The following is a 26,200-nucleotide window of genomic DNA, read 5'->3' as shown; positions in this document are numbered from 1 at the left end:
AACAGTAAAGTTTGTAACCTCTGCCCACACTAGTGTTGGGGTGATAAAGATGACCTGGGGCCATGGTGCATTGCTGTAGGTAAGACTCCCAGGAAAGGAAGTGGTGGCCAGCAGAAGAGCCATCTTCCCTTGCCTGCAGGGCTCAAACAATACTGGAACCACAGAAACTGGCCACCCATCATGTGTCCCTTCAACCAGAATGGGGCTCATTTTGCAATAGAGTGACATCTATAAAAAACCAAAGCCAAAAAACTTCTAGGAAAAAAAAATCACAAAAACCATAGGAGAAAATTGTGACCCTGGGTTAGGCAAAGCTTCTTTTTTAAAAACAGTAGCATGGATGGTTTTTTTCTCTTGGATTTAACAAATGTCAACATTTCATCACATATGCTTCACACCTGTATGGAAGAAAAGCTTACAAAAACTTTTCTGTGGCCTTTTCTAATCCACTTTTTTTTTTTTTTGAGATGGAGTCTGGAATATTGGCTCACTGCAATCTCTGCCTCCCAAGTTCAAGCAATTCTCATGCCTCAACCTCCCTGTGGATTCGGGACTACAGGTATGTGCCTGTCTAATTTTTTATTTTTACCCTTTTTTTTTTTTTACTTTGAGTTCTGGAATGCATGTGCAGAATGTGCAAGTTTATTACATAGACATATGTGTGCCATGGTGGTCTGCTGCACCTATCAACCTGTCATCTAGGTTTTAAGCCCCAAATGCATTAGCTGTTTGTCCTAATGCTCTCCCCTCTCTTGCTCCCCATCCCCTGACAGGCCTCAGTATGTGTTGTTCCCTTCCCTGTGTCCATGTGTTTTCATTGTTCAACTCCCGCTTATAAGTGAGAACATGGGGTGTTTGATTTTCTGTTCCTGTGTTAGTTTGCTGAGGATGATAGCCTCCAGCTTCATCCATGTCCCTGCAAAGAACACAATCTGATTCCTTTTTATGGCTGTATAGTATTCCATAATGTATATGTGCCACATTTTTTTTTGTCCAGTCTGTCATTGATGGCCATTTGGGTTGGTTTCATGTCTTTGCTATTGTAAATAGTGCTGCAGTAAACATATGTGTGCATGTGTCTTTATAGTAGAATGATTTATATTTCTTTGAGTATATACCTAGTAATGGGATTGCTAGGTCAAATGGTATTTCTGGTTTTAGATCCTTACAGAATCACCACACTGTCTTCCACAATAGTCGAACTAATTTACATTCCTAACAGCAGTGTAAAAGCGTTCTTATTTTCCCACAGCCTTGCCAGCATCTATTGTTTCTTGACTTTTTAATGCTCGCCATTCTGACTTTTTTTTTTTTTTTTTTTTGAGACAGAGTCTTGCTCTGTCAGCCAGGCTGGAGTGCAGTGGCATGATATCAGGTCACTGCAACCTCAGAATCAAGTGATTCTCCTGCCTCAGCCTCCTGAGTAGCTGGACCTACAGGTATGTACCACCATGCCCAGCTAATTTTTGTATTTTTAGTAGAGATGGGGTTTTGCCATGTTAACCAGGCTGGTCTCAAACTTCTGATCTCAAGTGCCTTGGTCTCCCAAAGTCCTGGGATTACAGGTGTGAGCCACTGGCCCAGGCCCTCATTATGGTTTTGATTTGCATTTCTCTAATGATCAATGATGTTGAGCTTTTTTTTTCTTTTTTCTTTTTCTTTTGGAGACAGAGTCTCGCTGTCACCAGGTTCTAGGCTGGAGTGCAGTGGCATGATCCTGGCTCACTGTAACCTCTGCCTCCCGGGTTCAAGAAATTCTCCTGCCTCAGATTCCTGAGTATCTGGGACTACAGGCGTGTGCCACCACACCCAGCTAATTTTTGTATTTTTTGGTAGAGACAGGGTTTCACGGTGTTGGCCAGGATGGTCTTGATCTCTTGACCTTGTGATCCACCTGCCTCGGCCTCCCAAAGTGCTGGGATTACAGGCATGAGACACCGCGTCTGGCTGAGCTTTTTTTCATGTTTGTTCGTTGCGTGAATGCCTTCTTTTGAGAAATGTCTGTTCATATTCTTTGGCCACTTTTTGATGGCGTTGTTTTTTTCTTGTAAATTTGTTTAAGTTCCTTGTAGATTCTGGATATTAGATCTTTGTCAGATGGGTAGATTGCAAAAATGTTCTCACATTCTGTAGGTTGCCTGTTCACTCTGATGATAGTTTCCTTTGCTTTGGAGAAGCTCTTTAGTTTAATACCTGGCCAGTTTTTGTATTGTTAGTAGAAATATGGTTTCACCATGTTGGCTAGACTGGTCTTGAACTCCTGACCTCAAGTGATCCACCTGCCTTGGCCTCCCAAAGTGCTAGATTCCAGGCATGAGCCACTGCACCCGGCTTCCACACCATTTCTTTAGCAGAAACAACTGCTATCCTGGTGATGGTGTTGACACTTGACAATCATATTTTTGTGTGTGTACACATTCACAGACAACACAGTGTGATTTCATGTATTAGAAGAAGTATAATATATAAGGTAACAACATACATAAAATTTGCAATCAATAAATGAGTACCTTGCAAGGTAAATCATATGTTGTCCTTGGAGTAGGGTTGGCTTATACAGAGTTGGTTTTTGCACTTTCCTGGGAATAATGTGCTGAATTGCTGGGTTTATGTTTAACTTTTAAAAATACCAAGCTGTTTTCCAAAGTGGCTAAGCTATTTTACATTTTCATCAGCAACATTTGAGGATTTCGGTTTAACCACATCCTCACCAGTGCTTGATAGTAATTAGTCTTTTAGATTATAGCCATCCTAGTGGTTGTGTACTGATAACTCATTGTGGTATTAATCTGCATTTCCCTAATGACTGAAGATGTTGAACACCTTTTCATGTGCTTATTAGCCATTCATATATTTTCTTTGGTGAAATTCAGAACTTCTGTGCAGTTTTTAATTGGGTTGTTTATTTTCTTATGAAAGGGTAAGAGTTCTTTATATATTCAACACAGCAATTCTACTGCTAGGTACCTAGCAATGAGAATATATCTATATCTATATCTATATCTATCTATCTATCTATCTATCTATCTATCTATCTATAGATATAAAGACATAATTTGAATGTCCATAGCAGCATTACTCGTAATAGCCAAAATGTAAATGTCTATCAACTGGTAAATGATTAAAAAATGGTATATCCATGCAAAGAATACTATATAGCAATACAAAGAAATGACGTACTCATACACGCTACAACATGGGCAAAACTCAAAAACATGCTAAAGACCGGGCACAGTGGCTCATGCCTGTAATCCCAGCACTTTGGGAGGCCAAGGTGGGCAGATCACCTGAAGTCAGGAGTTCTAGACTAACCTGGCTTACATGGTGAGGCCTCATCTCTACAAAAATACAAAAATTAGCTGGGCATGATGGTGGGTTCCTGTAATCCCAGCTACTGAGGAGGCTGAGGCGGAAGAATTGCTTGAACTCGGATGCGGAGGTTGCAGTGAGCTGAGATTGCGGCATTGCACTCCAGCCTGGGTGACAGAATGAAACTCCATCTCAAAAAAAAAAAAAATGCTAAGTAAAAGAAGCCAAAAGATTATATATTGTATGAATCCATTTATATAAAGTCAGGAAGGCAAATCTATAAAGTAGTGGTTGCCTGGGGCTGTGGGTTATGTGGAAGCTTTTTGAGGTAACTTAAATGTTCTAAAACTGGATTGTAGTGATGGCTGCACAACTCTAAGAATTTATAAAAATTATTCAAATGTGCACTTATACAGAGGGAATTTTATGATCTAAAATTTACATCCCAATAAAGCTATTTAAAAACAAACACACAAACAGAAATAGTAGCAACCACACCTAAATTCATGTAGAAAGTAGAAGAGAAAGAATTCTTTTCAAGTTCTATTAGACTGGCAAAACCATGATACCAAAAGCTGACAAAGACATTATTAAAAAGAAATTTATCGACAAATATTCCTCATGAACACAAATGCAAAAGTCATTAATAAAATATTAGCAAGTTAAATCTATTAATAACAAGCTTAATATGTCATAACAACATGCAGTTTATCTCATATGAATGCGAGACAGTCCTCCAAAAATGTCTGTGTCCTAATAATCCCTGCAATCTGTAATTATTTTACATGTCAAAGGGAAATTAAGGTGCCAGAGGGAAATTGAGATAGCAAATGGAATTAATCAGCTGACCTTAAAATATGGAGATTATCCTGGATTATCTAGTTGGGCCTCATGTAATTACAGGGACCCAAGTGTGGAAGAGGGAAGCAGAAGAGTATCAAAGTGATGTGGTATGAGAAGGACTCTACTGGCCATTGGTGGCTATGAAGATGCATGGGGGCCACAATCCAGGGAATGCAGGCGGCCTCTAGAAGTTGTAAAAAATACAAAAACTAATTCTCTTATAGAGCTTCGAGAAAAGAACACAGTCCTATTATCACCTTGAGTATAGCCTAGTGAACCTCATTTTGTACTTTTGAATATACAATAAATTTGTGTTAAGTCACTAGTTCTATGGTAATTTGTTACCACAGCAATAAGAAATCAATATCACATTAATAAAATAAAAAATTATATAGGCCAGACGCAGTGGCTCACACCTGTAATCCCAGCTACTCGGGAGGCTGAGGCAGGAGAATTGCTTGGACCTGGGAGGTGGAGGTTGCAGTGAACCGAGATCATGCCATTGCACTCCAGCCTGGGTGACAAGAGCAAAACTCTGTCTCAAAAAACAAAGAAACGAGCAAACAGAAATTATATAATCCCTTTAATAGATGGAGAAAAGCATCTAACAAAACTCAGTACTCATTAATGATGAAAACAGTTTTTTAAACCAGAAATAGAAATAGAAGTAAAAAAGAAGAGATTTAATGATGATAAAGTGTCAATCTATAAGAAGATAAAAAATTCTAAATTATATGGCACCAATAATATAGGCTCAGGGAAGAAAACTGGCAGAAATAGAAGGAAAAGGAAATTATAACTACAGTGGATGTTTTTAATACATCTCTCTCAGTAAACAGTAAAGATGTAAAAGATTTGAGAAATACGATTAACAAACTTCAGTTAATGGACTTATGAAGAAGATTCCATCCTAAAATTTCAGAATATGTCCCTCTTCAAATACAAATAAAACTAATATTGGCTGGCACAGTGGCTCACGTCTGTAATTCCAGCACTTTCGGAGGCTGAGATGGGTGGATCACTTGAGGCCAGGAGTTCAAGACCAGCCTGACCAACATGGCAAAATCCCATTTCTACTAAAAATTAAATAAATTAGCCAGGTTTGGTGGCACATGCCTGTAATCCTAGCTACTAAGGAGGCTGAGGCACCGGAATCGCTGTACCAGGTGGGTAGAGGTTGCAGTGGGCCGAGATTGTGCCACTGCACTCCAGCCTGGGTGACCGAATGAAACTTCATCTCAAAAATAAATTAATTAATCTAATATTAAACATATGTTGAGAAGAAATGCTCAACAAATTCAAATGATTAAAGTAATATAATCCTTGACAGAGTAGAACTAAACTAGAAATAAATTTTAGGTGGTATTTTAAAAAATACCTAAGTGTTTGAAAATTAAGCAGAAAAGAGCAATTCACCATGTAACTACACATGGGTGAAATGAAATTACAATTGAAAGTACAGAATATTTTGAAATGAATTATCCTGAAACAACTGTACTCTGTATGTGCGATTGAAGTTGTGATCGTAGGGAAACTGGTAGCCTTAAATTAGTATTTTAGAAAAGAAAAGCACTGAGAAAATAAATGATCTAAATACCTATCTTAAAAAGAAAGGAAGAGCAAATTAAACCTAAAGAAAATAGAAGGAAGGAAGATATAAAGAGTAGTAATGAATTAGAAAATGAATGTATAATAGAGAAAACAACAAAGTCAAAAATTCTTTAAAAAGACTAGTAAATTTGATTGAACCTCTGACTAGATTTACCAAGAAAAAAAGTAAAGGTACAAATTACAAATGTCAGGAATAAAAATAATAAAAAGCAGACAAGTGCAGATCTTACCAGACTCTAACAAAAAGCATAAACAACTCTTTGTCAACAACTGTACAGATTTAAACACAATGAATACATTCTTTTCAAAACTTAGCATACCAATATGGACACAAGAAGAAATAGAAAATATAAAGAGTCATATATAATTTTAAAACTGATCCTTAATTGAAAAAATTTCCACAAAGAAAATATCAGGCTCAGTTGGCTTCACCAGTGAATGTTTCCAGATGTTTAAAGAATAAGCCTACACAACAAACTCAGATAATGACGAAAGGGGAAATAATTCTCTTCTCATTTTATAAGACCAGCATAACCTTGAAACAAAGTCTGAGAAGGACATTTCAAAAAAAGAAAAGTATAGACTCTCTTATGAATATATATGTTAAAATCCTAAACAAATTATGACCAAATCAAATGATATATAAAATGTGATATATAAAAAGAATAATGTATTATGACCAAGCTGAGTTTATTCCAGGCATGTGAGTTTTGTTTAACATCACCTGAATAGTGAAATATTGAGCACTTTCACCCTTAGATTGGGAATGCGCAAATAATACCTACTGCCATCATCACTTCTACCCAGCACAATCAGATCTGGAAAAGAAATAAAAGGTAGAATGACAGAGAAGAAAAAGATACTTATTCATCACCTCATATCAATCAGAATGGCTACTACTAAAAAGTCAAAAAATGACAGATATTAGCAAGGTTGTGGAGAAAAGGGAATGCTTGTACACCACTGGTGGGAATGTAAATTATATCAGCCATTATGGAAGGCAGTTTGATAATTTCTCAAAGAACTTAAAACAGAAATACCACTTGACCCAGCAGTCCCATTGTTGGGTATATTCCCAAAGGGATATTAATTATTCTACCATAAAGACACATGCATGTGAATGTTCATTATAGCACTATTCACAATAGCAAAGATATGGAATCTACCTAAATATTCATCAATGGTAAACTGAATAAAGAAAATGTGGTACATATATATACCATGGAATACTACAAAGCCATAAAAAAGAATGAGATTGTGTCTTTTCAGAAACATGGATGGAGCTGGAGGCTATTATCCTAAGTGAACTAAAATAGGAACCAAAAACCAAATATCACGTGTTGTCACTTACATGTGGAAACTAAACATTGAGCACATAGGGACACAAGGAAACAAAAGATACTGGGGCCTACTTGAGGATGGAGGGTGGGAGGAGAGTGAGGATTGAAATACCTATTGTGTGCTATGCTTATCACCTGGGTGACAAAATAATCTGTATACCAAACCACGATGACACTCAATTTACCTACAGAATAAACCTGTACATATACCCCTGAACCTAAAACAAAAGTAAAAAAAAAAAAAAATTATCCATAGGCAACATGATTCTGTGTGTAGAAAATCCAAAAGGACTTCCCTATAAATGATTAGAATTAATTAGTAAAATTAGTAATATCACTGAATACTAGGTCAATGCATGACAAGGGTTATATTTCTACTCATTAGAAATAAGCAATTAAAAATGAACTTAAAAATGAATACCATTTACCACATTATCAAAAATACACGTGCAAATGCCCAGAAACATATCTAATAAAAGATGTGCAAGACTCCACAAAAATCTACCAAGCATTACTAAGAGAAAGCGGGAATTTGCCTGCTCTAGAGTGGAAGATGGGAAAGGGAGAATGGGGCTAGAATGGCTCCAGATAGATGTCCAAACACAGTGCCTAACACATCAATACTTGGCATTTACATTATTATGGCCATGTAAATATCAACATATAGTACACTACAATTACATTTACTTTCTTTGTACAAATTTTCCCCATGGAGCTAGCATTTGCTTAGTTTTCTGCATACCTTTCACCAAACGGTCCTCTAAAGACCTTAATAGCAGTGTACAATTCCCCTAATAATGTCAACTATATCAGGTAACCACTTTATCAGTCCCATTTTATTTTTCCCTATGACGTGCCTCCTGGATGGGTCTGCCCTGCTCCTGTCTGGACTGTGTTCATCTTGCTCACTACACAGCTGTTCTCCAGACACGTCCCATTACTATCCTCTCAGGAATTCCCTTTGTCTCTTCTTTGTGAAGGAGCTTCCTGGTTCCAGGCAGACCTCTTTCTTGGTCTCTGACCCTCACTGGGTGGAGCACTCTACCAATAGAAATCGCTCATGAAAGGTAGATTTTCTTTGAGAGGTTGAATGTTTCTAAATGTTCTTATTCTACTCTCACCCTTGATTGAAATTGTAACTGAGGATAGAACTCTAGGTTGGAAATTATTCTGCAGAATGTTGAAGGTATGGTGCCACTTTTTCTCACTTCCAGCATTGCTAGTGTGAAGTCATTCTGATTCCTGATCTGCTCCAGGTGACTTGCTTTATTTCTTCTTTTGGAGGACTTGTTTGTCTCTAGTGATCTGAAATTCATAATCACAAGCTTTAGCATGGGTCTGTTTTCATTCACTGCTCTATGAGTGTCTCACAATCCTGGAAAATTCATTGAAATATGTCTTTAATAATTTAATTCTCAGCAGATTCTGGCACAAACTAGGCATGATGACAGTGTTTGCTAGTGTTACCATTCTCTTTGTGGGGCTCCTGTAGGTCAGACATTTTCCTAAAGTCTGGGGATCTTTAGAGGTCCTCTCAAAGCCCTTTTTAAGATTGAGATACAGGTGAGGCACAATGGCTCATGCTGTAATCCCAGTACTTTGGGAGGCTGAGGTAGGTGGAATGCTTGAGTCCAGGAGTTCAAGACCAGCCTGAGCAACCAAGTGAGACACCATCTTTACAAAAAAAGAAAAAAAAATTAGCTGGATGTGGTAGCACATGCCTATAGTTTCAGCTACTTGGGAGGCTGAGGTGGGAAGATGGCTTAAGCCTGGGAGGCAGAGGTTGCATTAAGCTGAGATTGCGCCACTGCACTCTAGCCTGGGCAGCAGAACCAGAGCCAGATCCTGTCTCAAAATAAAATAAAATAAAATAAAATAAAATAAAATAAAAAGATACTAAAATGCTGTATTAGCTATCTATGGCTGTGTAACAAATTACTCCCAAATTTAGCAACTTTGAACAATAAGCTTTTTATGACTTCACAATTTTTGAGGGTCAGGAATTTAGGAACGGCTGAAGTATGTGGTTCTGGCTCTGGGTCTTTCATGAGATTCCAGCCAAGAAGCTGGCCAGGGCTGCAAAATCCCCACAGGATCTTCTTCCAAAATAGCTCACTCACATGGCTGTTGGCAGGAGGGCTCAGTTCCTCACCATGTGGGCCTCTCCAGAGGCTGCTCAAGCATCTTTACAACATGGCAGCTGGCTTTGCTGAGAGCAAATGATCTGGAAAGAAGGAGGAGGCTATAATGCCTTTTATATCCTAGTCTTGAGTGTCACCCACCATCATTTCTGCCACATTCTATTTGTCAGAAGAGAGTCACTAATTATGGCCTCCACTTAAGAGGGTGGGAATTAGTCTCTACCTTTTGAATGTAGGAGCACCAATTCAAATAACCACAAATGCCATCTGCAAACTCTGAGCGTGTGTGTGTGTGTGTGTGTGTGTAGGAATTGACTGACTAGCTTCCCAGAGATGGGCCGGTGGGTTGCTGGTCCTTTCACTGGGGTGCTGCTCACAGATGGTATCTGTGGGCCTTTTTTTTTGGGTCGATCCATTTTTTTCAGAGTGATATCCTCCAGTTTTTGCTTTGAGGACAAAAGTTAGACAGCCAAGTTTGGGGAGTTAAGTAACATCAGGGTTTGAGGTGGTCTCACCATTCACTATGCAGATTGTATTTCTGAAAACCATTCACTAATTTTTTTTAACCATTAATTTTCTTCATGTGGTTTCTGATTTATAGCTATCTTGAGTGGGAGGTTTTCTTTTTCTTTTCGTCTGCTCTTTGGGCTCCCTTCCTTGTCTGAGTATATTGCAGTTGCTCCTACCTAGTCCCCAGAGTCTCCAGACTCAAGCTAGGCTTTGTAGTGGTGACTCAGGGCTTCTGCTACATGGTTGTCCTGGCATGTAGTAGACAACTCACCAAGCCTAGTGGGTGGATTGGTTCAACTGCCCTAATTTAAGGCAGTTATGTATAGGTAAGGCCTTAACATAGGTGTCCAGTAATGAATGGCTGCCTCATGGCGTGGGGAGCTCCTGGTCCCTGGAAGCTTTCTAGGAAAGGCTGATTGTATATTGTATATAGGATTTCTGCATTGAAATCAGTGACTGCTGTGATTTTATGAGGGGCTTGAGACTTTTGGATTCCTTAGGGAACAATACATAATGTCATCCTCATTATGCTGACAATGACTGCTGTGTCGTGATGGTAGCCAATAGTTACTGAGTACTTACTATGTGCCAGGGACTTTTCTAGTCATTGTACCAGTGTTAACTCATTTAATCCCCATAAGAAGTGTACACAGTAGGTGCTATGAGTATCCCTATTTTACTGATGAGGAAACAAAGGCAGGGAGGTTCAGTAACTTGCACAAATCAGTTGGGAGCTGGCAGAGCTCTGGTTAGGAATCAGGTGGCCAGCTCCAGGTGTGTGCTTTTAGCTGGCACACTCTCCTAACTGCTGTCAAACAGGAGCTGAGCCACAGGCCTCCCAAGCCTCCTGACAGCCAGAGCTGAGGAGGGGTCCACAGGGCTTCTCCAAGTCAAATCAGTGTGTATAGAGGAAAACTCAAGGCTTCAATCATACAGTAATGGCTCGGCCACACAGGACAGATTTCAGTCAAACAGGAGACCAGCAGCTAAGAGGCCATCTTTCCAGAAAGAAGCCCATTTGCTTCTTTTAAAGATAGACTTTAACACTCTTGTTGAGCTTTAAAAATGTCAAGTGAAGCTTTTACTGCCAGAGTGAATGCCCTGCCACGATCAGGTTAACGTGTTTTCTCCACTGTGTTGCTCCTGGGAGATGGAGAAGGGGATCTGATACTCATGAGATGAATGCCAAATTCATCTCATGGTGCCCTAGGGTGGGGCTATCACAAAGGGCTCAGAGGAGGGGATGGCCTTGTGCTGCCAGTGTCTTGGCTTCATTTAACTTTTTAAATATAATAAAATGGTGGATGTTAATTTGCAGACCTCTTTGGTATTGACATACATTCAAATACATATATAAATATCAGCAAAGTGTTCACCAGGCAATCTGTATTCCCACCATCATGTTGTTTTAAATAAATGCTTCCTCATTTTTCCTCACCACCATCCTTTACCCAGTTGAGAGCTGCCAGGGGCTCCCCACTCCTAATATCTGCACTTCATCAGTCATGCAGCCCAGCTGTTCTTGTGCACACGTGGTTGTGGCTGCCTCGCTGTCCTCATGCCACCGTCCTCTCTATAGCTGCCCCTGCCACCATAAAGGGGGATGTCACTGCGTTGGTCCTCCCTGCACAGCCAGGGCAAAATGATGGCTGATTCCTTGTGTCACAGAGGCAGTCAGCCATTCCCTCTGATGGAAACAAAGCAATCTCAGCACATGCCCAGGGCGGGTGGATTCCCCCGAGAAGAATGGCACTCCTCCCATCGATTGGTTGCCCATACCCTGATTGTTTCCCAGAGGCAGACACCGTGAGCATTCCCAGCCAGGTGGCAATTTTTCTCTTCCTGTAAATATACATTTCCCACAGGGGCAAAGGAGTACACTGCTGTGCATATGCTTTCCTAGTTGAGCAAAAGAAGGAAATGACTATTTAGGATGTTGTAACTCAACAGCCGTTTTGGTCAGCAGCCATGTAAACAACCCAGAGATCTATCATTTCATTTTTGAAATGACAAGGCAATGTTCACTTCAAAAATTTACTGATCACTTATTCTAAATTCAAGGCGCTGTTTAATCATGGAGATAAAAGAGCAAACACACTCAGCCTGGGCTCCTTCTCCCTGGAGTGATATGCCTGTGTGCATTTGTGTCCTCTGAGCTGGGTAGCATGCATGCTAGGTCGAATCTGGCTGGACCCCAGGGGATGTTAGGAGGCCCCCAGCACATCCTGGGACGTTTGGTTTAAAAGCTGACTGGTTGTCAGTCCACGAGCTAGCTTTTGGGAAGCCAGCGCTCTTCACTGGTCTGAATAGCCTCTGATATGGTTTGGCTGTGTCCCCAACCAAATGTCACCTTGAATTGTAGTTTCCATCATCTCCATGTGTCATGGGAGGGACCCAGTGGGAGGTAATTTAATCATGGGGGTGGTACCTTCATGCTGTTCTCATGATAGTGAGTTCTCATGAGATTTGACGGTTTTCTGTTTGTTTGAGATGAAGTCTGTCTCTTGTCTCCCAGACTGGGGTGCATTGGCACAATCTCAGCTCACTGAAACCTCCTCCTCACAGGTTCAAGTGATTCTCCTGTCTTAGCTTCCTGAGTAGCTGGGATTACAGGTACCTGCCACCACACCTGGCTAATATTTGTGTTTTTAGTAGTGACAGGGTTTCACCATGTTGGCCAGACTGGTCTTGAATTCCTGACCTCAGGTGATCCACCCACCTGGGGCTCATAAAGTACTGGGATTACAGGCATGAGCCACCACGCCCAGCCTGATGGTTTTATAAGGGGATTTTCTCCCTTTTGCTCAGCACTTTTCTTGCTACCACCGTGAGAAGAAGGGCATGTTTGCTTTTCCTTCCACCATGATTTTAAGTTACCTGAGGCTTCCCCAGCTGTGCCGAACTGTTAGTCAATTAAACCTCTTTCCTTTGTAAATTACCCAGTCTCGGATATGCCTTTATTAGCAGTGCAAGAACAGACTAAACCGTCTCCTTCATTATTTTGGTCTCAGCCCTGATTTGGCTACCTTTAAGCTAGGATTGGCAAATACATAGCACACCTCACCCTTTAATCCGTTGTCTACGACTTACAAGCTACTCATGACACTCTTTCCTGCCGAGCCCAGATATGGCCTCAGAATCTGTCTAAATAAACCCAGTACCCCAGGCAATGATGAGCAAGCATCCAGAGCGCTGGTTTAAGTCGGGAGAGGGACTTTCTTGGTGGGCCCTGTCCATGTGGCCTTCTCATTCTCAAACCTTCATGGCTCGGCTTTGCCGTTGGATACACCGAGCACTTCACGGTGCGTTCTTTTTTCCACCTTATCTTGCAGGGACTCCTCTTCAGAGGGTCAGCCTTGAGGACAACTGTGCTCAAAAAATCTACGAGTCTGAGTGTTCCCTGGAGCATTGCTTTCCGTAGTATCAACTGTCTTCAGGATAGCACCACATACTCAGGCTTTGCCTGTAGAAAATGTTTATGCCTTTAGACCATAGATAGCTACATTTGCATTTTGCAGCTCTTTCCTGAGAAAACAGGTTCTTCTGGGGCTTTAGAAGCTTTCCCATGGAAAGGTTTGTTTGTCAGTCTCTGGGTGGGTGGGAGTGAGATTGACAGGTGCCCTCAGTTAAATTTTTATGTCATTCTGGGTTAAACAGAAGCATCAAGCTTAGGTTATACAATCTTCAAACAGAGCCATGGGGAAAATTTGGAGCAGGAACAAATCTAGATAAAGGAAAGAAAATTCCATTAAAACTGTTCACAGCCAAAGAATCCTTGACCACCCTCTGCTACCCACCTTCACAGACAAGGTGGCTATCCTTCTCTAGTCAAGACCAAGTCCTATTTTCAGGACTTGTTCTATCTTCTACATAGTCAGTGTGTCTTCTTTTAGACATTGGACTTAGTAAAGGGCCTCTTCCTTTGAAGACTACTATTAGCTGCATCCTCGGCCTCCTCCAGGGTGGTTACTCCATTCCCAGCCCTCCCCAGGATGGGGCCCTCCTCTGAGAGAATCTTGGGTTCTCCTCCTCAGTGTCCAGGATGTGGCATCCCGAGTTGGGCAGAAAGCACAAGGGCCACCCCTGGTGAAATGGGAACATGCTTTGACAAATGCTCAGTGGGTGGTTATGGACTGCTGGGCGATAGTACTTCCCTGGCCCTGTCTTCCTAGCCTCTGTGTTTCCCCAGTGAAACACTTGCCAAGCATTTACCAAACACCTACTGTGTGCCAAGAAGCAGAACCAAAGCTTGTGTTTTCAAGGAATTCACACCGTAGGGGCAGAACCTCCAAGTACCTCCTCAATCCCAGAATCTTTTAGAAGGTTCTGGGTTAACAGATAAGCAACAAAGTGTAACATGAACATGGAATATGGGCAGATAATTCCTCCCATGGCTTGGGCAGTGGGAGGGCTAGGAAGCTCTGACGAAGGGGTAGACTGGCCTGATCCATGAAGGCCAGGCAGAGCTTCCTCAGGCTGGAAAAGGCATCCTAGCTAGAAGCGATAACATGTATAAAGGACACTGGTGGGAGGTCCATGGCCTGCCTGGTTGAAGGGGCTCTTAGGGAGAGTCATGGGAGACCGAGTGAAGAAAGCAATGTAAGGCCCTAGTGGGGGTCTAGTCTCATCCCTGATCAATGGGAAACCATTCGCCAGTTTAAAGTAAGAGTGGAGCATGGACTGATCCTCTTGGCTGTTGTGTTCAGGTTTCCCTGGGTGTCAGGGGCAAGAGGCAGAGAAGGAGAAGTAAGAAAGAAGCTGCCTTTCATCAAATTAGTCCATAGCACCTTGAGGGTAAGCCCTTGGAGTACATATTTCTCCTATGTAGTGGCCCCTGTCCCTGCCACAAACCATCTTCTGAAACCGCCCCAGTAATTGCTGGATCCCAGATGGCTTTGGGTATGCTGACTCCACACCCAGAACCTTCACCCAGTCTTTCCTGAACCCTCCATAGCATAGGAAAGGTAACCTGTGTGTGCTGCACAGGTCTTCCTTCTGGAAGAACTTGCTGATTCCCTGCAAGGATCGCAGGTAGCGGAGAGTCTCCGGTGGTTAGCACCTTTGGGGTCTGCCTGAGCTTTTGAACTGGGGCCAAGCTCTTGCCAGGCAGCCCCAGCAAGTGGCTGAGCATGATGGTTTCTCTAGGGCCTGGACATTTCTGTGCAGCTCCAGACTCTTCTAATAAAAATCTTTGCTTTGAAACTCCCTGTTGGGTTGGTTGGGACTTGGTCAGACTTGCACCACTGTCTGAACTTCTCTCTGCCTCCTCCTGCTTGCCCTTCCCTTTTACCTTCCACACGTATTGCCCTCCAGCACACTGCTTGCATTCCTAACCATGTCTCAGCATCTGTTTTCCTGGGAATACAACTGGCCCACCTGAACATATTATCTATGCTGCTGTTGGTCCAGGAGGACAGAAGGGAAATAACCTGGGAGCATTGCATGTGGAGAGTCTGCCTTCAAGATGGAACTTTTTTTTTTTTTTTTTTTTTTTTTTTTTTTGAGACGGAGTTTCGCTCTTGTTACCCAGGCTGGAGTGCAATGGCGCGATCTCGGCTCACCGCAACCTCCGCCTCCTGGGCTCAGGCAATTCTCCTGCCTCAGCCTCCTAAGTAGCTGGGATTACAGGCACGCACCACCATGCCCAGCTAACTTTTTGTATTTTTAGTAGAGATGGGGTTTCACCTTGTTGACCAGGATGGTCTCGATCTCTCGACCTCGTGATCCACCCGCCTCGGCCTCCCAAAGTGCTGGGATTACAGGCTTGAGCCACCGCGCCCGGCCCAAGATGGAACTTGTTTACCTGCAGGTGGGGTTCCACCCCTGCACCCTGTTGAGTCCCCCGCCTGGGTGTGGTATGAAGAGCCACCCGGCATACCCTCACCCAGTAGTGGAGTAGGCCGAGGCAGCCAGTGCAAGGTCCAGTGAAGGACATGCATCATGGAAGGCGCTAATTATTTTGATGAAACACATTTCTTTCAGCCCATAAAATCAAAGGTGTGCAAAAAGGCTGTTTTTAGGGTATAAAACTCCCCTCGTTTCCCTGTGGTGGTGCATAGCTGTTGTGCCTCTGGGACCTTTGTGCCTTTTTCAGGTGTGACATGAGGCTGGCTGGGTGGCCTTGGCACCTTGTCTCTAGAGAAAAAGGAGACAGGGCTTCTTCCTGATTCCCTATGAAAACCAGTTTTTGTTTGAAGACCTACCTTTCCCGCTAGTGCCTAACACCAACTATGTCTTTCCAGAGATGGTGAGCTTCTTCCAGAAGAATTTCTTGGAAACTTTGTCTTAACAACCCCATCATCCTAGTGCTATAGGAATATGTGAATGGGAGGCCTGTGTGGACAGTGATGGGGCTGGGCAGCATCGTCTCACCATAGGAAGTATAAAACGTAAACAGTATGGCTGAGATGATGAGAACCTGCGTTGTAGCAGGTCATGGAAAAGGAGCGAAGGTGGAGTTGGGAGAGCAGGTAGGAGGTGAGACACATCCAGAAGGGACTGGGTTTCATCACCAGTGACTGCCATGAGTCTAACTTAGTTATCTGGTTGGATAGGATGCATTTACTGAACTGGGGGCCCAGGAGGAGTTGGGAGTAATCTAGGGGAGAAAAGTAACTTCAGTTTAGCATCTTTTGACTTGGAGATGCCTCTGGGACACCCCAAAGAGAACATCCCAGTTAACTTTCAGTTTCCTTTAGTTCTGCTTGCAAAATCAGACAGAACCAACATCCTGTCAGAGGTTGTTTTTCTCCTTTGGTCCCTCTGCTGGGCTTTCTCCAGCCCCTTGCCCTTAGGCAAGAGAGAAGCCAGCAGTGCAGTCTGCTGGGGGCTCCAGGGGCAGGCTCTTAACACAGCAGGGCCCTTCAGATGTTCCACAGCAGGGCCCTTCAGATGTTCTATAACTGACAACCCCGGGCCCACTGCCTGCCAGCATCTGTTCACAGAGACACGACATCACAAACTCTCCGGACTGGAAGGGACGTTGGAGGTCATCCACTCCAGCGTTGGGGATGGCATTTTCAGACAGTTCTAATAACTCAAGAGTTACTTCTTCTTTTGTGTGGAAGGCTGTTTCTTCTGACTTCCTCTTAATATGCTGTCGGGTCTCCTTCCTAAGGAGAAGCATGCTGCGCCTCGTTTTTGTGGATCTAGCAGTGAGAGACATGACGAAGCCAGATTTGGGAACACAAGTTCTTTTTGTCCTTCACACTACAGCTACGAGAATGGTCTCCATGGTTACAGCAGCTTCTCAGAAATGTCTGGATTTTCATTTTCTGTATTTCTCTAAATGTCTAATTTATGAATAATCTGCTTAGGTGACCTGCTGGAAATTTTCTGCATGTATATGAATATCAAGAAGTATATATTTACATACATTCAAAATAAAAGAAAAGTAGGCTGATAGGTATTTTTGGTACACTTTTTTTCTCCCCCTATAAAAAGAAATTAGGATTGACTTTAAAATGTTCAAGTTAAACAAGATTCAGTCAAAGAAACAGTACCTTCATGTTCTTCAAAGGCATGTGAGGCAGAGTGGCTGGAGCTAACCTAATTATGTTTTCTTCAATGTAAAATAGCTATTTGCCTGATGTTCCATTTGCATCTCACCGTCACATTCAACTGGCTGGGACATTGATTTTTTCTAGGGCTTTCTTTGAACATGAAAGTGTTTTTCCTGTTTCTCCCCACTCCCCACCTTGTGAGATCCATGATGAGAATGAATCGATAATTACATTGTTGGATAAAAATGAATATAAATTTTATTGAAAAACAACACCAGCAACGACGTGAGGAAAGCACACTCAACAGCCACCGGCCCACACAACTCAATGCACACATTATGAGAAGTAATCACCTCTTTCCATTGCCTACCACTTACTCCAAATGAAAAGAAATTATAGACCTAAGATAAACCGAGGTGGGCTAAAGAGGCATACCATCTTTGAAAATTTTGCCAGTAGGAAATGACGTAGTGATGCCGTTAACCCTCTGTTTGCTGTAGGCAGACCAGACTATCTCAGGAATTAATTGGTTTGGAGAGGAGAGAACCCACTCCTTCTAGTGAACATGGCATCTAAAACCTCAGACCACTGGGAAAACTTTTCTCCTTTTCAAGTCCTTTGAGAAGAGGATTTTGAAAATTCTCTTGGCAACTTCTCTCTCCTGCTTAACAACAGGAAATAGTTCTTTATGTCTAGCTGAAATCCTTCATGCTTCAGTTAGTCTTATTTCCTTTTAATCTCGGCAGGGAGTGAGGAGGCTGTCCTGATAGGACAGTGTAACATGGGGAACTCACAATGATCATAATCAGATTGAAAATGGAGTCCAGCTGAGTTGGTGGCACTTCTGAACAAGCTGAAAAGAAGTGAACTGCAGTTGTGTTTGCAGTGCCTCTGCTCACACTCCTCCAGCCTCGGTTCCCTTCTGCCCTGGGTGGCCTGGGGGCTGCCATCCTGGGACTTGCAAGGAGGTGCTGTCTGAGTTTGACAGGTTCCAATCCTTCATTGGTATAGTGATGAGTGTAGTCAAAGCTGTCCCATCCAGTCCTATGTCCAGTGCTTCTGTTTCAAGAAGTGATTTCCAGGCAAAACAGTCCCATTCACATCCTTTGTCTTTTTAACACACCAGGTTGTCCCCCCAGGATGCCCTCACAGCTTGTGCGTGACAGAGATGTCCTCCATGTACACATGAGGAAGTGCTGAGAAGCCACGAGCAAGCACCTAGTGATTTTAACATAAACACCTCCACAGCATTTTCAAGTTCTTCGTAAAAGGCCTGGTGATGGATCAGCGTCGCGATGTGCAGCGCCGGCAGCTCCACACTTCGGACACCTGGGGGCGCCCGTGCCATTCCGCCGGTCACTGGGACTCGTCACCCGGGAAACAAAGATGGGGATTTGAAGAAAAGCCTTCAAAATGCAACTCCGAATGTCTACCCTGAGCAGCATGCGTGTAAAAATTCATGAAGATTAGATTTCTTTTCATGTATTTTTACTTCAGTGGAAAGAAATGCAGGTGATTTTCTGACTGCGCCTACAGCTGTCTTTACAAACGGGGTGCCTAGTTAAATGGGAGGGAGGGGCTTGCCGATGCCCTGCGGTGCTTTGAGAGGCGGGGCCTTCCCTCTCTGGTGCTGGGGACAGCTCCTATTTTGCTGGGTGGCATTCTCTGCATGCTCCAGGATGTACTGATTAATTATACTGCATATCAAAATGGTAGGTCTTTTATTAAAAGGTCTCCAGCAGAGCAGGACTAGGCGAGGCAGCCGGCGCGGGGTCCAGTGAATGGCATGCGCCATCGAAGGCACTTATTATTTTGATGAAACAAACACATTTCTTTCAGCCCATAAAATCAAAGGTGTGCAAAAAGGCTGTTTTCAGGGTGTAAGACTCCCCTTGTTTCCCTGTGGTGGTGCATAGCTGTTATGCCTCTGGGGCCTTTGTGCATTTTCCAGATGTGAGTGACACGAGGCTGGCTGGGTGGCCTCGGTGGCAGAGACTGTGGAGGGCGCAGGACCAGGCCAGGGCAGTTCAGCTTCTCCAGGGGAGGCACCCCTCATGCTCGAGGCCCCCGGCCTGTTAGATGATGGGCACCCTTGTGACCTGGCCCTGGGCTAGGTCCCTGCTGAGTGGCAGTGAGGACTTTTGGGGAAGGGATCCCAGGGGATGATGAACAGAAGCGTCCGGAGCCTGCATCTTCAGTCAGGACTGGGCAGGGGAAGCTGCTGCTCCCTGGAAGTTTTCTCTCCCTGTGTTCCAGATGGCAGGGGCCAGGCCCCCTGGGTTCACCTCTGTAGCCCAAGATTTGGCACTTACCAAAGCACTCTGTGTTTGTTGGATATAGGGATATGAGGCTGAATGCAACAGAGGAAGCCTTGAGAGTCCCAGCTGGCCTGGGCTATAGTTGAGCCTGGAGGCCTGTGGAGGGTCAGTGGGGAGAGGTGCCAGGCAGTGCCAGTTCTCAGGGGTTGGGGGGCACCAAGACAGGCAGGGGCCATGGAGCTGGAGAAGCTGGGAGTTTGGCAGGGAGCGTGTCTGTGTGCCAGGATGGTGCTGCAGTGGCCAGGCAGGGCCTCTCTCGCCTTTCCCTCTCAGCTGCCCTCAATGAAGCCAGCCTTTCCTCCGTTGCCATGGCAACGCCAGCCCGAGGCGCTGCTGAGGGCCAGCTGGGCAGCCGAGGCTTCTCAGGCCGGGTTTGAGCAAGCAAGGGGACTTGAACTGTCCCCATGCAAGGTGAGACTGGAGCGGGGTGTCTTCTCAGAGAAGGGAGGAAAGGAGATGGGATAGGATGTTTTCTCTGAGACAGGCACAAAAGCTACTCCCATGCAGCTGGAGGTTTCCCAGCCTGGCTTTGCTGGTAGAGACGCTGGGGACAGGCAGAGCCCTGCTAAGGTGTGAGTCTCCTCGGCACTGCCGCACTGCGCTACCCACCTGATCTGTGCCTAGGTCCTTATTCAGGGCTATCCGCAAGGCTCCCGAAGGGCCTGGCAGCCTCTGGAGGCTCCCTGTGGAGGCTGGGTAGGGGCCTGAGGCCCAGGCTCTGGGAGGGCCTGGAGGGTACACTCCAGGCCTTAGACTGAACTGACTGCCCTGCACACTCCTTTCAGAGCAGAGCCGAGGTCTTCCACCCTCAGACCTAGGCTGTTCCTCCCACCCAGACACCCACAGTGGGCATGACCTGCTCTTTACTTTGGAGTCTCCTCACAACTTTCTGGTTGGCATATTCCCGACTATACGTAGGGACTGTGGAGGCCATCAGCCTCCAGCCAGTTGTGGTCAGCTAGCTTCCTCACCACACCCTTTTTCTAGGGCTCTTGAAGAACAAGAAGTAGCTAATGAAGAGGCAGTGGGATGCGGAAGATGATCAGGTCTGGGAGGAGAAGATAGTCCAGTATCCCCTGGGGGCTAGAGCTGTGGAGAGGCACTGTGATGTGGCTGGAAAGGGACTCTGTGTTTCAAGGACAACTCAGTCTTGCAAATCATGTCCCCTGGGACATGGAGGAGAATTCTCAAAGCATCATGGGAAAAGCTGTCAGCCTGGGCAGTATCCCTGCTTTCCCACATCAGCTCTACAATAGCAGCAGCAGCAGCACTCTATGAGAAGGGGCATCTGGATGCGGGTGTACAGTTTACAATACCTTGGATTTACATAGCACCTTTTTCTTCTAAAGAGCCACTGCTTCTGTCCCCTCGGTCACAGCCACAACTGAGTGAAGGCTTCAGAACACAAAGAACACAGCTCCTGTGGCAGAGGAGGGAGACTGAGGCAGAGGCCTAGAAGGGATTTCATGCAGACTCAGTGGTGTCCAGTGCTCCCTGCACTTCCCTTGAGCCCTCCCTGGGGAGGTCTGGCCTTGGCCGTTTGGGAGGGAAGGCAGGGGCACAGGCCTCACTGGGCATTCACTTTGTATTTCAAGATGTAGGAGTAGAAGCTGTGGTTGGCATTCTCTAGCACCATGACATAGACTTCCTGGCAGCCAGCTGTGCTGCAGCTGCCCTCCCAGTAGCCCTCATGGTTCAGGGTCAGGGGCCATGTGTCCTGCCCCTTTACCAGGACTTTGGCAATACCATGCAGCTTCAATTTGAATGGGATGTGCCGGTTGGCAGGAAGCACACCTGACAGAGGCTCCAGCAGCTCATTGTCCTGCCCCCAGTTGCCAAAGCTCTCAGGGAACATGGGCCAGTTGACCTTGGTGTTGGCACAGCACAGGAGGTAATTGAAGACAAAGATGTAGTTTCCTGGTTCCTGCCTCTTCTTGACAAAGATCTTGAGGGCAAACTTGCCGGCATGGGGCAGCTGGACTTTCAGCTCGGTCCGCTTCTCTCGGTGCAGCTGGAAGATGTAGCGCCTCTGTGTCTCCTCAGTGATGGGGCCATCATCCCCATGGAGTGAAGCCAGGACGCTGATGCCCTCCTCCACGCTGAAGCTGATGGAGCAGCGCCCATCGCTGGTGTGGATGATAGGGTCAGGGTGGGAGGGCTTCATGATGCCCATCTGCTCCGAGAACCAGCTGGGGCCTACGGGCTGGTGAAGCTCAGTGGGCAGCCGGACACCCATGTCCACGTAGTTGCACTTGAGCGTGTACTCCAGCACTGAGCTGTAGATGTCAGAGTTGCCCTTGGCGAAGATCTGCAGCTTGTGCGTGCCCATGGTTGGAGGGTACACCTCCAGCTTCATCCCATTCTTCCTGAGGCTCAGCAGCCCATGCTCCTGCTTGCCATTGAGCATGAACATGAACAGCGTTGGGGCACAGCTCTCAATGGTTACTGTGGCCTTCCCGTTCACTGTGGAGAGAAAGTCGGGTTCAGGAGAGATGGGTCTAGCATGTGCTGATATACTGGTAAATGTTTCAGAGCTGTCTCCCTGGGAGAAAAACGTCCTGACTTACAGTGCTTGCCCATTTCCATGGTGTAAATACTTTCACCACAATCCATTTTAAGGACCCAATATGACATCACTGAGCATGGCATCAGCCAGCAGCAGCACACCTCTGGAAGAGTCCCTACTCCCTTCAGGTGGTTTTCTTTGAGAGAAATGAAAGCTGAGGGGCCTCTAGAAAAATTAATCCCCAGCCGTGTGTGTGCATCCTGGCCATCTGATTCACATCAGATAAAGGCTGCCTATGTACAGAGAGGGTCATGGGGGAGGAGGGGCACTATTTCCTCCAAGTCTGTCTACCTTGCTCCCTCCAGCATCTGTGTAAATGTCAACAGTATCATGTCAACACATTGTCCTTAAACCTAGAGAGAATGGCCTCACTCCCTGAGACTCTGCACAGGAGGTTGGGGCAGGGCAGTTCTCTGATCCCCCTCACCCCCATGCTTCTCACATAGGTGTGTCTTAGCCGTGTTTCAGGAATGGGTCCTGAAGAGTCAGTGTGTGTACAGGAGGGTCTTTTGTAACCCTACCCCCCATCCCCACCTGTCATCTCTCCCCTTGCCCTGTTGTTTCGTCTTCATCTGTCCTGATCATTGATTTTTAGGAACAGGGGGTCAGTTCTCCAGTCTTTGCAGCCCGTGAGAACTCACCTGCCTGGTCCTTCCCAGGGCTATAGGGAGGGGTAGTGGCTTCTCTTAGAGCCTGGCCTTGCTGCTCTCAGAAGTTGGTCATCCGCTCCTAGCTCCAGTAACCTCCCCAGCCTTGTTCATAGATGAGTGCAAAGGAAGGACAGAGGCTTTCTGATCCGTGTCATGAGCAACTTTGCTCTAGTCTGGGATCTTGGTGGGGAGGCAGAACACTGTGCCTGGGCTCTAAGACAGAGGCCTGAATAGACTGAATCTGCGTTCCATGCCAACTCCCACCTCAGGAATGGGAGAAGCCCACATGGGCCAGCATGTTGGGGTGGCCGCTTAGACAGCCCCTCTACCTTCTTCACAGCTGCTCCACCTTGAAAGCTGTCCCAGCCCTCTCAGATGCTCCCCACTCCTAACCTGCCTCTCACTCCCACATGTCCCCCACTGCCTCTGTTTCCCCTCTGCCTGTCAGCTCTCCGGCACTCCAGTGACTTCCTTCTGCCCCCACCCTCCAGTGACTTCCTATAATGAGGCCTCTCAGACCTTGGAGAACCCAGGCTGCTGGCCTCCATGCCTTCCTGCATGTTCTCTCCTCCCTCTGTGACCCCCACTCTTTGAGGCTTGGCCCTCGTCTCACCCTCTGAGCACTGCTTAACTCCAGTGCCATCGCTTCCCTTTCTGTTACACTGAAATTGTGTGACTCTGTCTTTTAGTGCTATTTTCTTGGTCTACATGTTTTCTCTACTGCCTTCAGCCACTGCATGCCACATCTGTCCCGCAGTAACCTCCAAAGGAAAGTGACCAACATCAATAGACTTGTTATCCCCTCTTGGTGAAAACCTTCCTCTCCCCTCACTTGTGAACCAGCTCCGTGGGCAGAAGCTACCTCAGCTCCTCACTGCTCATGGCCCCTGTCCTGTTCCATCTCATAAGTGAGTCTTTTCTGCACAGTGAGGCCCAGCTCCCCCTGCGATTCACCTTCTATTGTGGAGCACCACCCGGCCCCTCATGCAGCAGCCCCAGGGTTCCCTTGAAAACATCCACCTGGCTCTCCTGGGCTCACGTCAGAGCCCTCAAGCTGGAGACCCATGGAGAGGCCTGTCTCTTCCTGCCTCCCAGCATCAAGCACTCTCTCAGGTCCTCCAAGGCCACACCCCTTCATGCCTCGGGGTCCTCCCTCCTGTTACTCCCTCCCCACCACTTCCTCCAAACCTGGATAAGGTGGAAATGTCCTGAAGGCAAAGAAGCCCACCCGGACCCCTCAGCTGAGGCTGAGTTCCTTGGCAGCCTCTCTCATAGCCCTGGCTCTCCTTTGGAGAATGTTCCATTGCTGCAGTTCATCCATGAGCATCTTTGTGTAGTGTCTGAACTACTTGCTGGGCTGTGGGCTCTGCGGCAAAGGGGCTAGCCTGTTTCATTTCCTGCCAGGCCTTAGTGGCTGGTCGCGGTGCCTCACCGAGAGAGATCTTGCCAAAAGTGTGTTTAATGATGGGGAAGACTTGAAATAAAGGTCTGGCCACCCCTGCAGACCCCTGTGGAAGCACATGGCTCTTCTAGTCCTCCTTGTCTCCTCCTCCTCCCCTTTCCTGTTGTGGTGCTCTCCTGCAGCCCGGCAGCTTTCCATCCCCCCGTCCATCAAGGTGTCTTCTTCCTTCCCTTCCTTTCTGTCCACCTCAGTTTCCCTATTTTGCTTCCTTCCCATCACCACTCCTAACATAACTACCTACCGCAAAGAAATACTCCGTAAATATATATCAGATGTATGGAATCATATTTAGATTTAGATTTCTGTAAGTTGAGGAATCTGGTGTTTATATTTTTATATCTCTTAAAAAGGCAAACTCCACTCAGTGACATTAGTTTGGTGTTGCTTTGGCCTGGTCAGTTCTTTCCGTGGTTCAATGGCCTATAATATGTTGAACAAGCCCTCCATCTGTTGTTAAGTGCAGGAAACAGATTCTCAAAGTGAGCAACTTCCTGATGTTATTTTGGCTGCAGGAGCTGCCAGGTATTTGGAGTTGGGAGAGTATGCAAGAGCTCAGCCACCTGGCAAAGGAAGCCACTGTGTGGTGGAAGGGACAAGGCAGTTGGAACTAACTTGGGGACACCTGTGCTCCTGCATGCCCCCTTGCCCTGCAGTGTGGGTTGGAGTTCCCCAGAGGCTCTGGGCCCACCCACAGGCACCTTGTGTTAATAGTCAGTGTGAGCTCAGGCCTCCTGTCCTGGGTGGATGGAGGCCCCAGTGGCAGAGACAGTGCTGCCAGGCAGTCCTTTGCTGAGGTGTGGGAGGCTGGGTTGACCAGACTTACGGGGCTCTGCAGTGTGCCCAGGCTGTGTGCCCAGCACTGGACCAGGTGCCAAGGCCTTGGAAAGGCATAAGATAATCTTCCAGAGAAGGTTCTGCTCTTTTGTGACTAGTTCTGGCCCCCAGGTTAGCCCCTGTATGCCTCAGAGGGTGCAAACATACTCAGCTGCTATGGCTCCATGGCGAGAGTTCGGGAAGCAAAAGTCAGCCCAGGCCAGCCATGGGGGATGGCTAAGCTGCACATCTTACATTGCCCAGCCCCAGGGAGTGGGCTGGAAATGGCTGGGTCCTGCCTCCAGAAGGGAGGGATGCTGAGCCGGCCATGCAGAGCTGCTGGAGCCTGGCCCTCATCTAGTGGTGCCTGAGTGTGGAGGTTGGGGGCCTACTGTGTCCCCTCCCCTCCTCTGCTGCCTAGAACACGTCCACCTCTGTCTAGCTACTATGTCTGTTCCCCTCTCCCAAGACCCAGCTCAGTGGCCACCTCCTTAAGGAAGCCTGCCCCAACCGCCTGTCTTGGTTGGGACTACCCCTACCTGTCCTGGGAGACCCCTGCTGCTCCCTAACCTTGCTGGTTGGACCACCAACACCCAGATGCCAACTCTGCTGAGGCCATGCATTCTTTCCAGCAGGAGTTGGGGAGAAGAACACAGCAGGCCAGTAGCTTTGGGCACCTGAGCTCCTGAAGCTGTGTGTAGTCAGGGCGAGGCAGTCCTTTTCCCTGCTATATGAGCTGAGAGAGACTCACCCAACTAGGAACCGTCTAGCCCTGGCTCCTGTGACAGGCCAGGCTGTGTGTCCAGCCCTCAGGTGCTAGGAAACCTTCAGCCTTCCGACATATCCCCTTCTTGGTTTATGCTAGTGTGAGTATAAACCAAGTTTGAAGGGGTCAAAGACATAGCCTGCCAGCCAGGCAGTGGGGGCGGGGGAAGGCAGGGAGACAGAGTGCTTGAACTCATTGCCTCCATCTACCCCAGCTTGTTTCTGTCCCTGTTGATGTGGCCTATGTCCCTTCCCTGCCCTGATGGCCTGGGCTGCCTCAGCAGCCCTCACACATCCACGTGCACACACATGGGCTTTGTGTTGAGCTCACAGGCCATGCTCCTGGAAGTCACACCCCAAAAGCACAGTC

General features: G+C 46.1%; 3 protein-coding genes across 5 annotated transcripts in view; 2 read left to right on the top strand and 1 right to left on the bottom strand.

Moving 5' to 3' along the window:
* The window catches only part of CEP63 (centrosomal protein 63), a 98,104-nt gene extending 79,324 nt beyond the window's left edge, over positions 1–18,780 (top strand). For both annotated transcript variants that reach the window (XM_074405898.1, XM_039461888.2), the window contains 3 exons: positions 468–559; positions 1,330–1,439; positions 18,383–18,780. The gene's annotated coding sequence lies outside the window, so the exon portion shown is untranslated. The remainder of the gene's footprint in view (positions 1–467; positions 560–1,329; positions 1,440–18,382) is intronic.
* Positions 18,683–26,200, top strand: part of EPHB1 (EPH receptor B1) — a 623,986-nt gene continuing 616,468 nt past the window's right edge. The window contains exon 1 of the mRNA XM_074405896.1: positions 18,683–18,768. Coding sequence (XP_074261997.1) covers positions 18,716–18,768 — 53 coding nt within the window. The 5' untranslated portion in view covers positions 18,683–18,715. The remainder of the gene's footprint in view (positions 18,769–26,200) is intronic.
* KY (kyphoscoliosis peptidase) overlaps positions 18,836–26,200 on the bottom strand; it is a 52,872-nt gene continuing 45,507 nt past the window's right edge. For both annotated transcript variants that reach the window (XM_003930937.4, XM_010341574.3), the window contains one exon: positions 18,836–22,037. In XM_003930937.4, the coding sequence (XP_003930986.1) occupies positions 21,142–22,037 (896 nt within the window). In that variant the 3' untranslated portion in view covers positions 18,836–21,141. The remainder of the gene's footprint in view (positions 22,038–26,200) is intronic.

The sequence above is a fragment of the Saimiri boliviensis genome, chromosome 9 (genome assembly GCF_048565385.1).
Source record: "Saimiri boliviensis isolate mSaiBol1 chromosome 9, mSaiBol1.pri, whole genome shotgun sequence".
Taxonomy (NCBI): Eukaryota; Metazoa; Chordata; class Mammalia; order Primates; family Cebidae; genus Saimiri; species Saimiri boliviensis.
Note: the sequence above shows the minus strand (reverse complement) of the source record. Positions and strands in the feature narration are given on the sequence as shown.